Source organism: Watersipora subatra, chromosome 2 (genome assembly GCF_963576615.1).
Source record: "Watersipora subatra chromosome 2, tzWatSuba1.1, whole genome shotgun sequence".
Taxonomy (NCBI): domain Eukaryota; kingdom Metazoa; phylum Bryozoa; class Gymnolaemata; order Cheilostomatida; family Watersiporidae; genus Watersipora; species Watersipora subatra.
The window spans coordinates 64,480,084-64,495,910 of NC_088709.1; the positions used below are offsets into that span (position 1 = coordinate 64,480,084).

Here is a 15,827-nt window from a genome sequence, read left to right on the forward strand (position 1 = left end):
GACATAAAAACTAATACCCCGCAGTCTAGTGCGCCATGAGAGATCCTCAGGTGTAATAACTATGCGCACAATTAATAAAAATGTGGGAAGGCAGTCGATTGACACAGGTAATAGACTGTTGATCCACCAAACTAAAAGTTGCAAACTCAAATACTGTTGAAAGCAATCTGGTTTCCTAACGCTCCAAGTATTGCTTCAGACAAAAAGATTAACAAACCCATCTCTTATTGTAGTAAAGATTAATGAAATTAGTGCATATTAAATATTAATACATATTAAATATAATAAAAACATAAATGAAACATATATAATCAAATATAAATGTAATAAAAAATAAAGCTCAAATAGCTTCTATCTATAAAGCTTTTCTACTGTTTATATATACGTGTATACTAGTTCTTTCGCAGTCTAGTGTGCCGTGAGAGATCATGGTTAGTACTGATAAAGCACAGAGAATAACTTCCTGCATAGTCATTATGTAGCAACAAAAGGTGTTCTAATGGTACTGGTAATAGAGTGTCTACCAAACTCAATATTGCAAGTTCGAATTCCGTGTATGTACGATCTTTTATCTCAGCCTGTAACTGTGGCGGGAGAGCATTACAGACAGCAAACTAACACACACGCTCTTGTTTTTATATAGAAGGCCAGTTGTATTCCAGGATTTTAAACTCTCTCTTTTGATGAACAAAATTCTATCTGTATAAACTTTTTCAAAGGGTATACAAACACAAAATTAGCATCTGTTTTGAAAAAAACAATTTTGTAGATTGGTGTATAGCTTAAAGAAAAGCCGTTATATAGAGGTGGCTGATTAGTGCAAGTGGTGGAGCGTTGGCCCACCAACCTTAAAGTCATGAGTTTGAATCCTGTTGAAAGCTCTGTTTTCTAATGCTCAATGCATGGCTTCAGACAGACTCTCATTATAGTAAAGATCATGCAAACACAATAAGGATTATTGGAATCAGTTGGTTGCTAGGATTATAAACGCTCTCTTTTGATAAACAAAATTCTATTTGTATAAACTGTTTTATACACGGTGTACAACCAATATACTACATTCTTGATAGTAAATAGCTTAGGGGCCCCTACCGGTCAGTGATCCCTGTATAAACAACAGCAAATGTCAGCGAATACAATAGGAATGTCAATTGGTAAATGAAATTATCAGTGTCCAAGAACTAATGAGTTTAACAAAGGCTAGAAACGCTGTTGCTATTTCCTTATTGTTAATCACAAAATATTAGAAAATTAAGATATGGCTAAAAATAGACCTACTTTCTACATTTAGTTATTATCGATTGCTTACCAAATCTGTCCTAATCGTATAATTACTTGTGTGCTGTAGAACACCCAAACTTGCTTAATTTATTTAAATACTTACTGCAGAATACAAAATCTTTAAAAAAAGTTTAGACCTATATAAGGTTAATAATTAAATTCACTTGTAAGTTAGCGGTGTTCTATGATCCTATAGAATAATTTAAAAGATTCTCGGAAGAAAACAGATGGAATGGCTTCCATGCCAAATACCAACTGTTGTAATCAATCAATAGGTCTCATTTTTGACCTCATCATCTTTGGAAGAATCTTATTGGAGAACTACCATTAAAAGGATTCTCATTGAACCAATCTCCCTAAATATTGAGTGATAAAATAATTGGTAATGAATAGATAGTATTACATGCATGTAGACATGGAAAGTTGGTTCGTAACATCCGTGTGTCATTTTTTAGAAGATGTAATAAAAATCAATAGTTCAACCAGGTTAGTTACATTTCATTAATTTCATCTAATTTCATTGAGATGGTTTGCATGTGTCTACAACTTCTTTCACTGGATTATCAGCTTTTAGCATGGTTTCTTTTAATCGTAAACTTTGATATCCACAGCAAGGGATTTTAAAATTGTTTGTATTGTAACAAAATAGTATAGTTGTGTACATAAATAGAACATAAATTTAACAAAATGCTTTTTGAGAAAGAAATGGTAGAGACTAGAGAAAAATGATGCACTGTACAAAACTTATGAAAATATACTTAATAGTAATGTATAAAATCATAATAATAAATATACAAGTAATAATTATGAGTTTTGGTACGAATATGATGCCGGAAACTAACACAAGCCTGTTATGGAATAACTATTGTCTCAATGTTTGTGACCAGATTGACTGAAACAATCGTTTTTCTAATATCTGTGAAAAGAATGTAGAGTAGTTGGCGAAACACAACATGGTGTCAGAAGCGGTGCAGCTATTAGAACTGTACAAATGTGTAGAAGTTTCTATGTATGGAAAGTATTATCAGCGGTCGCACTGTGGGTAGTCTCATTCTTATCTCCGTCTGTGAAATATCCTGCTCTGAGTACCGATGCTACATGGCCAAAGATCAATACAAACAGACAAGTACGGTTGCTTCCGAATTATCAAGGCTTTCTAAACAAACTTATAATAAAATACTAGAGATTTGCGGAGCTCCAAAACGTTTGTCTGTAGAATGTTGCAAGTCATGGTTGAAAAGAAGATAGTGTCAATATTCCGCAAGTGTCAGAGCGTCGTACAAAAAGGAATGTATCATCACAGTCGCAAAGCACAGGTTAAATCTCGTCTGCAGACTTCTTAATGACTAGGGTCTTGTCTCAGTGTTCTAGCGTCAATTCATCCTTGACTGCAAGTCTCACAGCAGACGCTGCGGTAGTACGATCGCATGCAGTAGTATCTATATTTCTTCAACGAGTCACACCATGACTTGGTGTCTACGCAAGAGTTGGTTGTGCTCGCCAATGTCGTAGTTAAAAAGATGGCGGTGCTGTCTTTTATTGTAGAAGGCGAGGTGGTGCTTGGTGTTGGACAGGAGCGCAAGTGACATCGTTGGAGCTCTGAAGGTTTATCTTGTTGGTCACAGCCACTGGACAACGAGCCATTGCTTGCTAAACAGGATACAGCTCGCCGTCTCTCGCTCTCTCCACATGTGGATGCACACTGCAAAATGTAAACGTCGAAATTAAAGTCAAGCATTTTTTAACTTGAACACAAAATCATTACTTTTTGATGACTTATTAAAACACACACTTTCATTCAAATGAAATATGGCTTAGGTGCAACTATTATGCAAAAATCCACGATGGAAGTTATGTTTTTCATAGCAGACTCTTAAAAAGCCTGTGATCCAAAGAAACATGAATTCATAGTCTATTATTCTACTTAACTATTAAAAAAACTGCTTGTAATTAATTATTTATGTATTTGTATGTCAAATGATCTACTAGATGTATGTCAAGCAATCTAATAAATGTATGTCAAGCGATCTAATAAATGTTTGTCAAGCAATCTAATAGATGTATGCCAAGCAATCTAATAGATGTACGTATGTCAAGCAATCTATCAGATGTATGTCAAGCAATCTAACAGACTTGTGGTGAGGCAAGTTACATTTGTTTCAATGGTCAAACAAAGGTCATGAACTTTTGCTATGTACCTCTGACCAAGAGCCAGTGCTCCACTCCGGGCATTTTTCCATTAGTTGACAGTTCTGAAGAAGCAAAGCCTTAGGTCTCCGTATGTGTTCACACAGCTGATTCTCTACGATGGAGTCGGGACCGCTCCCCTCCTCTCTACTCACACAGACAATTTCTCGGCTCTGTGTACCTTGACCACAGCTCGCTGAACACTATCAAACAAATAAATTTTTGTATTATTTTGTGTTACCAAACCAACACGCTGCCATGCAATGGGCTAACATTTTTAACCTTTTGGGTGTCAGTTGCAGGTGTATGTATGGCATGTAAAAAGTATTTATAGATTATACAGTAAACCTGAAAGTCTATTAAGTGATAACCTTTGACCTTAGTATTGGCAGTGTTTGATAATTTAGTGAGTTCATTACCTCTGATTTTTTTGTGACGTGCAAAAATGGTATGATGTCCAAGAAAACTATACTAGCTAAGATGTGTTGATACCACAAGTGTGTATATATGGTTCAGCAGGAAAAAGTCAAAGATCATAAAGTGAGTGGTGTTTTATATGTTGCTGCTGTGTGAAAACATTAGACTCTTCTTAGATTGACCTTCCAATAACATATTGTCTTTTTATTCCGAATATGTCTGCCTTTCATTGTTTTAAGCATTTTCTGTTTCATTAAAAACAAAGAGGTGCAAAATTGCCCTCTTTTGTCGAGGAGATTCAGCTAGAAAACCAAATAGAGAAACGCTGTCTTAGATCGTAATTAACTCAGCTGACTGACAAATCATTTGTCTAGACTTGTCAGGGCTGATGACTGAAATGAGAGGCAACAGTGGGTGACCTTCTTCTGTATACTTATACATGTAGCAGCCTATTGAAATCGACAAACGAAAGTTTGTTTAACATCGATGGTAATAATAGCTGTGACAGAATAAAATATGGTGCTCACCTGGCTCCATGGCCGAATGTACCAATCAACAGCGCAGTCTCTGTTACTGCAGGCCTGGTAAACGATCGGTTTTGTCTGCTGATCACATTGGTCATCATTGAGTACTGAACTCTTTTTAGACGTCGAAGTGCAGTAGGCAGCTCTTCTCTGCATCCCTTTACCACACGTTGTCGAGCACTGAAATGATACAGTCTTCGTTACAAAATTTGCAACATTTTTCTATCACATCAGGAATTATTTGGTTTGAAACCACTCATTTTTCCAGTATACCGTAAATTTAATATATGTATTAGCATTTCTCACCTGTGACCACTTGCCAACTGTCCACGTTGGTTTACATTCCTTCAGATTGCATCGTTTGGCTTTAGGAGGTCGTTTTCCAGTACAGTATTTATTTTTTACTCGCCTATCATCTCCGATATCAAACCTTTGCATGCAGTAGATCTCACGCCGTTGTTTTCCAATGCCACAGGGTCTTGAGCACTCCATCCATTCTTGGGGCACCCATCTACACAGCGACCACAAGTTTTATGAAAACCATAAATAAATCAACAATGTTATGTGTTGAAGGTAAAAGGTCATTGATCCAAACTTTTGACTATGCATTAGTATTTGAACATTTTTTAGCTTGGCCTACTAATAATGTTTTAATGTTTGTCACATTCATCGCAAACTTCTGAATAGTAGTGTCCGTACTACACTATATGCAAAAATATCTATGCATGTCAGTATAAAGTCATACATTAACTAATCACAATTTCTCCACAGATAACTCGTACAGCCAATCAGAGTAAACATTGGAAAAACCACTAGCTATAATTGAATGATGTAAAAATTTCAAATTTGACCAACTTGTTATGGATTGCTGGCCACCTGTTATAGATTGCCAACCACCTGCTATGCATTGCCAATTCTCATAAGGATTAAGACAAACTCTCACCTGGCTGGACACTGCTTTGTGTTACATTTGAACCTTCCAACCATTGGCTTCTTTGCAGTCTCACATTGATCGTCTGCTGCCAGCTCTCCCCTGTTCGTGAGACACTTTGCTGACACATCCTCGTAGCCTCCTCCACACTGCTCGCTACAGGACGTAGCTGTTACCTCCCATGAATAGCGCACCTCTGTTGGATCTATGGGTACCTTGTACTCATACTGCACACCCGGGTTCGAGCCTAACGCCAGCATCTAAACAACAAATAAGTATTATTCAGGTCTACTCTTTTTTCTGTTTTTTTATAGATGTAAGTTAAATTATTTTTAATTTATTTTAAATTACTAAATTTATTTAATTAAAGCTAATAATGCCAGTTACTAGCGTTTTTTGTCTTTATGAGCCAAATTCTAATGAAATTTAGCGACTTAGCTGGAAGATATTTTTCAACCAAGAAACATTTCACTTTGCGCATATGGGAATTTTGTAACAAAAAAATTCCGCTTTTTGCATTTGGGAATTTCGAAAATTTATCCAACAGCCAGAATGTTTACCACATAAATAAAAACTGGCCATCATGTATTGCAAGCGTTTGTGAGTTCATTACTTTTTTTAAAAATATTATGATGTTTAACGATTATAAACCGTTTATGGCGTAATAAAAATCCATTTACTTTTAACACCTCCGTTACATACCTGAATTTCTAGAGTTTCATTGGTTGGTCCGGTGCTGTAGATGGTTTCTAGACCACTGTATAGTCGGTTGTAAACAAACTGGCTTCCTGCAAACTCAAAAGTGCCAGGCCAATCCATAGCCCAATTTCCGTTGAGGTGGTACTTGCTTTTAGATTTTATGGCTATAAAGCTAGAAGAAGCTATCATCTCTTTGAGTTGGATATCTCGTGAGCCAGGGGGGATAACCAGGAAAGTTGTATAGTCTGCAACAGAGTGTTTATGTTCTGTATTTAGAAGCTTATTAAAAAGCTAGTACAAAACATTCAATCAACTTTTTCTATCTTCACAAAAACCCAGCCATAGATGGCCTACATCGTCTTTCTTTTTTTAATTTTCCCCACTTTGTTTTTTGATATTTTACTCTTGAATGATCACATTGTGCAAAATGACATAAAATAAACTATAAGTTCAACTGGCACTACTTACTCTGAGGAGTTATCTGACCAGTGAAAGAGCCTCGTCTTGTTTCACATGTGGTTCCATTTCCATTACAAACACCGCATTTATCCTCCTTGGCGTCGGACCATATTTTACCATCACATCCTACGGGCTATGTAACAATTAACAATTCGTGTTAACATAAAATCACAGGTACTTTTGAAAATTGTTTAAATAGTCATTTGAGATTTACTGTAAAATGTGAAAAACCAACCTGGCACTTGCCATTGATGCAAATGTCATCTCCGTCATAGTTACACCTAGTACCATCAATGACTTTATCATTCATTTGGAAGAAAAAGTTATATCTGGTAGCTCTGCAGAAGAGTTTACATCTGTCTAGTGCTGCAATAAAACACCGATAGTTGCAATAAATTTGCTGCTACAGCAATTGCTGCAATAAAATTGCTATTGCTGCAATAAAATTGCTATTGCTGCAATAAAATTGCTATTGCTGCAATAAAATTGCTATTGCTGCAATAAAATTGCTATTGCTGCAATAAAGTAACCAATTTTGATATAAAATAACAATTAGCAATATAAGAGAACCATTGCAGCAATAGATTTGATACTGCTGTAATAAGCAATAAAATAACTATGAATTTAATGATAACCGTACTTCAGAACCTTATTTTAAAATGGTAAAAAATCAAAAGTAAAAATACAAATTTATAAAATGTGCTATACTAAATTTTGTATAATAACTTGTGCAAGATGAAACAAAAGGCTTGTCAATGATTTAATTCCTAAAATTTTATAATTTGTCAAAACAGTTAAGCTGACATATTTTCAAAAAACAATAAAGAATTTACCTGAGAGATATCGGTTATCAACTGGAGACCATTTGAAGTATCGTCCTTTGAAAGGTTCATCGTCGTACCTCTTGCATTGCATCGCTCTAAATGCCCTCTCATCATCCTCACAACTCTCAGTATTGCACCGATCAAATTCCTTGCTTTCTCCCTCACAGTATTTCCCTCCGTATCGTGGACTGTATGACCAAACATGACAATAGTGAATTGATTCTGTCTCAGCAAGATGATATAGAGATTATCAAGATTATCAAGAGATTATCAAGCAGAGATTTTTGTAAAAGTTTTAAAGAAGGAAAAACATTTAGCAAGAAAATATGAAACAAAAATCTGGGTTCTTACAGACTAATAGACATAATTCTTTAAGTTGTTACCTAGTCAGTCAAATGCTGCTGCGTTTTCAGATTTTAATAACAATAATTTTAAGAACAATTTTGGTAACAGCAACAGTTAAGGGAGGAAGACAAAGATAGCAACAAAAGAGAAAAACTAATTCTGAAAAAACAAGATTGTCTAAAAATCTCTCAGCACATTACCATACGAACTTGTGTAAAAAAATTTTCTATTTCTTATATTTTATAGGAGATTTTATATAAAATGTTTATTTTATAATCTTTTATTTTATATAAAATTTATATTTTATATAAAAGAGCAAAGGAATCAGTTAAAGTAATGACTTACCTTGGATTGTTGCAATAGCGAATTCGACTTTTAACTCCTCCACCACAGGTTCTTGTGCATGTGGTCCACTCTGTCCACTCATCCCAGCCTCCATCAATTGCCTCAGGCGTTTCTCTGTTTACAGGGATACACTCTCCTTTTCTACACCACTGTAACAGCAATGCTACCTCTTCTGCATCATGTTTATTGTCCACTTTCTATTGCATATGTTATATTTTATCTTATTATTTGTATATATTTATATATATAAATATATATATGTTTATTTATACTTTAATGAAAGGATTGCTTTATGTAAAGCATACCTTATTGTCATCGCAAGGTGTACCCTCGGCAGCAGGAAGAAATTTTGTCTCACATCTGCTGCCACCAACGAAGCACCACAGGTACCGACAGATATCCACTCCCTGCAAACACCAATGAGGTAATATGTGTCAGCCAAAATGTATCACGACGACTTTTGCTTGCTAATGCGGTAACTAGGTAGAACCCAGATGAAAGTGTGTTTTTTTAATTGTAAAGAGATACAAAGAAGCCTTTTAAAAAAATTAAATATGGCGGCTAACGTATAGAGAATTACTTTAATTCTGATAAATACTGTGCATTTGCTGATTGTACCTTCTACATATACATTCATTATCTAATAAATTTGTAAACGTTGCTTGCAGTTTCTTTTTGTAAAATTGTAAGCTTGCACTTGAGAGTATAGAAAGTTAGCTTTTCTAACTAAAACACATAGTTTTTGTATTTTACTGCACTTACATTTGGTAATTTGAAAGCGCAGACGGATGCCTGGTCACCATAAAGATGTTTGCACTGTTGGTCACCGCTGTACACCTGCCCTGGCAGCTCCGATATGGATTTGTTGTACATGTCAGACTTGACTGGGGCATCCTCTAGAAGGCAGCGTGACTGCTGACTACTGCAAATACATTCATAGACATGGAAACCATAATTGACTTTAACTTGAGCTGTCTACTAGTTAAAGAAAACAACTCCAAAATTGTAGCAACACTAAACTAACAATTTGCAAAAATAATAAAATACTTTTACATATGTTAAAGTAATATTTGCAAGAAATTGTTCAATGATAAAGTAATTATTTTGGTTGTATAATTATACCGAGCAGGTGAATGGTTCAAATAAACTTCAAATATTATATCTACTAATACTCATGACAGTCTAGTGTGCCATGAGAGATAATCAGGCGTGTCAATAAAGCACAGAGAATAAGTATGTGTATAACAATTCTAAAATTTGAAACAGTACTGATTTGCCCAGGTGGTAGAGTGGTGGTCTACATAGCCAAAGTCATGAGTTTGAATCCTGTTGGAGGCATTCTTTTTCTAACCTTTAAGTGTGGCTTCGTACATAGCCCTTATTATAGTAAAGATTATAGCACCATTAGCCACTAATAATATTGTTGATTTATTATTGATTAATGTTTACTCCTGAGAATATTATCGATTTATCATTGGCTGATATTTGTAAGGAAGTACAAAAATAACAATGATATCAATATCATATTAATAATAATATTAATAATAATATATTAATATTAGGTTGTTTAATATGTACAGTATATTAAATTCTAACAAAAGACATTCGCAAAATGGAATAATACAATATCTACATGTATGTGTGAAATACCTTTGGAATGCACTTACGTAAATCATTTTTAACACCTTTATAAGTTAACACCTTTATAAGTTTGCCACCAAAATGTCTGGCAGACAAACTGCGCACTAAAGGGCCTGCATCTGAATCACCACGAAGTTGGTACAATATCTCTACACTAATTGAGAAGCACTGGAAATGTACGTCTCTACTCGGTATTCAAGGATATAGAAAGGTTAAACTTTGTTGGTTTACGCTGGCAACAAACAACAAAAAATAACATGGCTATTAACGAGAGGAAAGTTAATTACGAAAATGTTGGATTGATAATAACCAGTAGTAGTGCGTAATAACTAGCTTATGAGTTCTCAGCGTGAGTGCAAAGCCTCATGGCTTCAAAACTTAAATTTCTGCTTCTCTCTGTGGATGTTTTGTCGATGCACCGAGCGTTAATTAATCATCTACAATGCAATGCAGAGCGTAGCGGCAGCGGCAGCGTTGGCATTTACAATAATTTAATATGCTTTAGAAGTGAAGAGAAGTTGTCTGTTGAAGGGTTTAGTAGAGTTAATGACGTAAGAGCATTCACTGGTACGGCAGCAGGTGTTCAATCTACGCATCAGAAACTGGATGCCTGCTGTTAGATATTCTATGGTTTGATGTTTAGATAAGTGAAATTTCGATATGTCAGGCACGTTTGTTTCTAACCGATATTCTACGGTTTGATGTTTAGATAAGTGAAATTTCGATATGTCAGGCACGTTTGTTTCTAACCGATATTCTACTGTTTGATGTTTGGATAAGTGAAATTTTGATATTTCAGACTCGTTTCTCCCTGATTTATTCTATTTTCTATGCAATCCTTTTTCTTCCTTTACTATAGCTTTTCTAACGTGTCATGATTTAATATTGTAGGCACATAAACCATAGAGCGCCATCTCGAGATTTTTTATATGGATGTTCTATTAGCGAAAGAGCTGAAAACTTACTCTAGAAAGTCATCGAGTTGTCTCTGATTGCACTTAGACCAAAAGAATGTTCCAGTACTAGTAGCGAGGGACGGTCCCATGATGCTCCCATCTTCCGTGCAATTATTAGGAGCTCCATCATGCACCATTCCCAGACTAAAACACAAGAAGGTATTTTCTCTTAAGCCCTTAGCTTTCACACAAGCGTGTACAGATTTCTAAGCTTGTGTGATACGTATACGTATCACGTTGCGTATTGCATAAGTATATATATGTAAATAATACACCAACATTGAAATGCATTACAGCATTCGACCTAATAAACAAATTACTAGTGAATACAAGAAACGGTGAGAAAATCGACACAATCGAACATCAGTGAAGTACCATACATATGTATTCCATGTTTATGCCAGTAACTGCTCACAGCTGAAGAATTCAATACATTTGTATTGGGATCAATCATCTATACTGGAGAATCAATAATGTAATTAAATGTTTTGGAGGTGGATAATAATTAGCCAACGGTTGGGCGTGAGAATAATTTAAACTCAGCTGATAGCATACGGCAAGAAGGTTATGAAAACTGCGCTCGCCTGCTCCGCACACCTTCAGTAATAGCCAATATAAAACAGGTTGAGAAGTCAGCAAAGCTGCTAGGCAGCCGTGAGAATTTACAGATTTTAGACTAATTAAATGAAATTAAAGTAAGCATTTATATTTTTAGACTCATCTAATTGTCTGACATCATTCAGCAAGTGCTTGCACTATACATAATATGACACAGATCCGGTTTGTGTCGGAGAATTTTATGAAATTAGTAAAGTACAACATACAAATCGCAATCAAGTGCATTCTCCTTACTTGTGTCCGATTTCATGGGCGATAGTAAAAGCGACTCCAAGACCACGATCCTCATTTACGGTGCAACTCCTTGTCGATGTACACATGCCTCTGATAGGTGCATAGCCTGTAGTATAATAGATATTATACAAAAAGTTTAAATTTATGTTCGAAAAGGACGATTAATAAGGGAAAACTTTTGTGTTAAGGAGAAATAATTGCTAGACTTCAAGACAAACTGTGCCAAAGAAATTTGATGTAAACAGACTTGACCAACCAAGCGACTAAGATTCTTGAATCAGATGGCCTGACCAATAGAATAAGCAGAAACTGACCAATCGTATCGCAGGGAGAGTCCTTGTTGACGCAAATGTCTACTCCAGTCATGAGAATTGCGTGGTCATGGTGTATCTGGTCTTTCAGAGATGCTTGCCATTGACAAAAGTTGTTCAACGTCTCATCTGCCCTATGTCCGATCTCAAACTCCGACTAAAAACAATTTGAGCACTAACATAGCACAAAACAAGCAAAGATGACCTTGAAAATTTTTTTAAAAATGGTCCAGCCAATGAATGGTCTCAAAAGTAAGATATAATAGACCGCTTTGAATGGTTGATAAGAATTCCTACCTCATCGTCCTTCAGAAACATTAAACCGGCCAGTACGATGTTTATATCGACAGCGAGGCTTTTGTCTTTGAACAAGCTTGACACCTGAAAGCAGTATTGGTTTCATATCATGAACATCACATTTACACACCTTTATATTTTCAATAGACTCGCAGACGCTCTCAGGCGAGAAAATAGCCCAAACATATGAATACAAAAAACGCTCCCCCACGAAATGAAGCCTTTGTTCTCCATTTCCGTTTGACTGATCTAGCTTTTATGATCAATGGGTTAAGAAAAGCGGGTAGAATAAAGGACTACGTGCTCTAAGGCCAGGGAGCTAACAGTTTTCATTCATAAATCTTGCTAGTGTAGTAATAGGCAGGCCAAAACTACCTGCTATAGAGTGTCAGCTTTTAGTGTAAGGTTACAGCCTTTCATCTCTGGTTATTAACAGAAAAACAAACAGAGATTAATGAAGGGGGCCCATTAGAAGTAATTGTACAGCCTGAGGCCAATTGTCTTTTTTACAAGACCTATAGACTCTAACCAGAGCAATGAACGATAATCGGTCACATCCTAGCCATTGCTACCAGGTTTGAAAGAAATTTATAAAATTCCTAAACCCGCCACTGGTCATCAAGCTGCTTTTAATCAGACAAAACATTCGCAAAAATTTAAAGCGTGGCATATACCATCTGTCATATGCAACTATAGTATATAACCTTGCACGGGCAGCATGCTGTCTTTATTAAGTGAGTGTGTCAAATGCACTAAGACGCAAGCCCTCAGGCTCTGTTTGCAATTTGGCGCCTGACTTTTTCCTCTCGTCACACAAACTGAAATACGATTAGAAACAGGTCTGAAGTCACTGCAGAAAGTTCGACTCTATAAATAATCATACTTAATCGAGTTGTGCACAATATAACGGTCGATTAACAAATGTGCAAGCTCACAATACCGATAAATTGGCGGAAACAAAGAGTTTGCTTAATGCAAGGCTGTGACACGGGATGCAAGTGTTGCTAAACAGGAATGTGGTTAGAGAACGAAAAAACAAACACGTAAACTCGCTGGACAGCGTTTAGCCATTGTGCAGTCACTATTTTGTTTATCGTTCAGTCCCAGACGAAAATTTTGACCCTCTCTGAGTTTATTAAACGATAAATTCAGGGAAGCAGAAGTACAAGACTTGACCTTGTTTTGACTTGACCTTGTTTTACTAGTATTACCTATTTTTGACTAATCTACTACTTACTAACGCATAAGAGATTTTTGACTGCACCAACAACAGGTTGAGGTTTCGATTGTATAGAACCTATGTACCAAAAAACATTACCACATGTAGGACTCGAACCCTCACATCATTCTCATTATAACTTCTGGACCACTCAACTGACTGGGCAACTATTATAAGAAACATGCTGACATACCATATTCATAACTGTTAGAATGTATGTAGTTGCCTCCTCTGTTCCATATTTCTTTACCATCGTACTGTCTGCCACCACTAGGATCTCAATGTTGCGCTTCTGGGTTATTCTCAAGGGAGAGTAAGCTGACCTTTTGACTCTAGATAACTGTTCCGCCACTCCTTCTCCTGCAGGTAGGCATATTGATCTGTGAAATTCTTAAATGCCAATTGTAAAATTTATAATGAACATTTGAGAATTTTAATTATAATTTTTTATTATTCATAAGATTATTTAAGATTATATATTTTATTCTTTAGTACTCTTTTTTGGCATAAACTTATAAATTAGTAAACCTTAAGTTTTTGTGACATAAATCAAATTGATTTTGAATAGGTCAAAGTTTAATTTTTTAAATATTTTTACATCTTTTTTCAGTTTGGTAAAAATTAAATAAAGGTGACTGTTTAATAAAATTAATTTACTTTTATTAAATGTTAAGTTTTGGTGACATAAACTGAATTGATTTGAGTTGCTTCTGATTAGGCCTAATGTTAAATTTCTAAATATTTTTAGATCTTTTTTCGATTCATTGAAAATTAAATAAAGGTGACTGTACCATTGGAATCAAGTTTTCGGATCTCGGCAGGAGCCTTTGTCATATAGAGCTGCCATTCATGTCTATGAAGTTCTTCTTTGCTTATTGGCTCCAGGAGGAACTCACCATCAACGCTACTAAGTATGCTCGCCTACAAGAACGACCACGGTAAGTCTCTAGCTAGGACATCGACTTATTCTACTGGCATCGCTAAATAATATGAGTTATTTAATATAGTCTAAAAATAAGTACGCTCAAGACCCTCGTGCTGAAAGAACACCAACGCGGAATGTAAACAGCCTCTAGGCACCAATTTGCTTAATGAATTAATTAATTTCCAATGTTTAGCTGTTCTATTCATTGGTGAATCCCTTTTATACCGATCCCTTGATTATCAACTCTGCAAAACGCTACACTCTTCTTGAACCTTGTCTTATTTATTTTGTAAAATCGCATACGTACCACTCCTGTGCAGAGATTCATGCCGACACTCGACTTGTCATCACCAACGATGTTACCGGAGAAGAGACAGTTCATGTCCTGACTGGGAAGTCGTTTTGTGACAGCCTTAGAGAAAAGGTGCTGATTTCTCCTCAGTCGAATTCGATACACGACGCCGTGTTCCGATTCCAAATTGAAGTAGAGTTTTCGGTTTGATGTATTGTCGGCCATTTTTGACTTCCAAGGTAATTGAGCTTTACGCATCGGACCTCCTCGTTTTGAAACTGGGTAGAATTTGACCAGTCCATCTTCTAAAAACAATAAATCGATACTAAAAGAAAAATCAATCGATGTTAATTATCATTAATAACTATTTTGTAATTGGTGGAAGAAAACAAGTAAACAACAATATGGTTGATTGATGAAAGCTGTAAGAAACAGATACAAATAAATTAGGATTCGTCTGAGCATGAACTAATTAAGATTCTAAGTGCAAAAACAAAGAGGACCTGTTTTTCGTCTCTGCAGAATAGAAAGAGGCTACAGTTCAAATTAAGTAAGACCAGAGGCCAGAGATTTCCTTTATCCTGTCCTCAATGTAATGTATAGAGCTCTAATAGGGGATGCCACCCAAGCTCAACACAGCAACAAAGGAAAGATAAAACAATAAAATATTGATGTTTTGATAAGATCAACTCCAGCAAATGTATCATCTAATTGAAATCATCCGCTTGGTTTAGTAAGTTAAGAGCTTCCCTGATAGGCACATTCAAGAAATGAGTTCGCGAGAGTTTTGGCTTTTCAATGTTACTACTAATTCTACAATAGATCATAATTGTTCTCGATTTATTTCTTGCAGACGCTGAATGGTAGGAGAGATGTAACAGGGCCTTCGAAAACATTTATTTTGTTTTTCCAAAAAGCACACGTGTGAATGATCCGAGGTAGGCGATTGTAGCTGTTTCATTGATTGACATGACAATGGCTGCCTCGCTTCCATTCATAACTCCGAGCTATTACATGAATTTCTGAATGAATCTGTTGTAGAGTCGCGGTCAAGAAACACAAAACACACAATGAGCACTTCCGACGTTCGCAACTTTCCCTCCTCATAAGTATCAAATTCTCAAAGATTCATTTCATCGTTAAAAGAAACGGAAAGGTGTATTACTTTAAAAACTGTTTATTTTTCACAATGGTAACATCTGTAAAGCGTGTGAACATTCAAAGAACTATTTACTTTTGACAAGTTTCTAGCGGCAGCACTCAAGCACCTCAGGCTACGGCCAAACTTTGTTGTATAAGATAATTGCTGTATTATTCTAATT

The 15,827-nt window shown here is 35.8% G+C and overlaps 1 protein-coding gene across 1 annotated transcript; it reads right to left on the bottom strand.

Moving 5' to 3' along the window:
• Window positions 1-2,646: 2,646 nt before the first annotated feature.
• Window positions 2,647-14,134, bottom strand: LOC137387263 (A disintegrin and metalloproteinase with thrombospondin motifs 18-like). Its single transcript, XM_068073607.1, has 18 exons — window positions 14,080-14,134; window positions 13,482-13,648; window positions 12,070-12,153; window positions 11,776-11,929; window positions 11,462-11,567; window positions 10,619-10,753; window positions 8,769-8,934; window positions 8,318-8,419; window positions 8,013-8,161; window positions 7,332-7,510; window positions 6,734-6,864; window positions 6,508-6,631; window positions 6,043-6,128; window positions 5,353-5,600; window positions 4,716-4,920; window positions 4,413-4,589; window positions 3,480-3,671; window positions 2,647-2,983 (listed from the first exon to the last, which is right to left on the bottom strand). Exons 1-18 carry the CDS (start codon window positions 14,120-14,122, stop codon window positions 2,660-2,662), a joined length of 2,772 nt encoding a protein of 923 aa, XP_067929708.1. The 5' UTR covers window positions 14,123-14,134; the 3' UTR covers window positions 2,647-2,659.
• Between the last annotated feature and the right edge of the window lie 1,693 nt (window positions 14,135-15,827).

Coding starts and splice junctions, on each gene's coding strand:
- LOC137387263 (XM_068073607.1), bottom strand. CDS start 14,122: ATGACAAAGGCTCCTGCCGAGATCCGAAAACTTGATTCCAATG. Junction 6,865..7,331: donor TGATAACCGATATCTCTCAG/GTAAATTCTTTA, acceptor GTTTTATTGCAG/CACTAGACAGATGTAAACTC. Junction 4,590..4,715: donor CAGTTGGCAAGTGGTCACAG/GTGAGAAATGCT, acceptor GTATCATTTCAG/TGCTCGACAACGTGTGGTAA.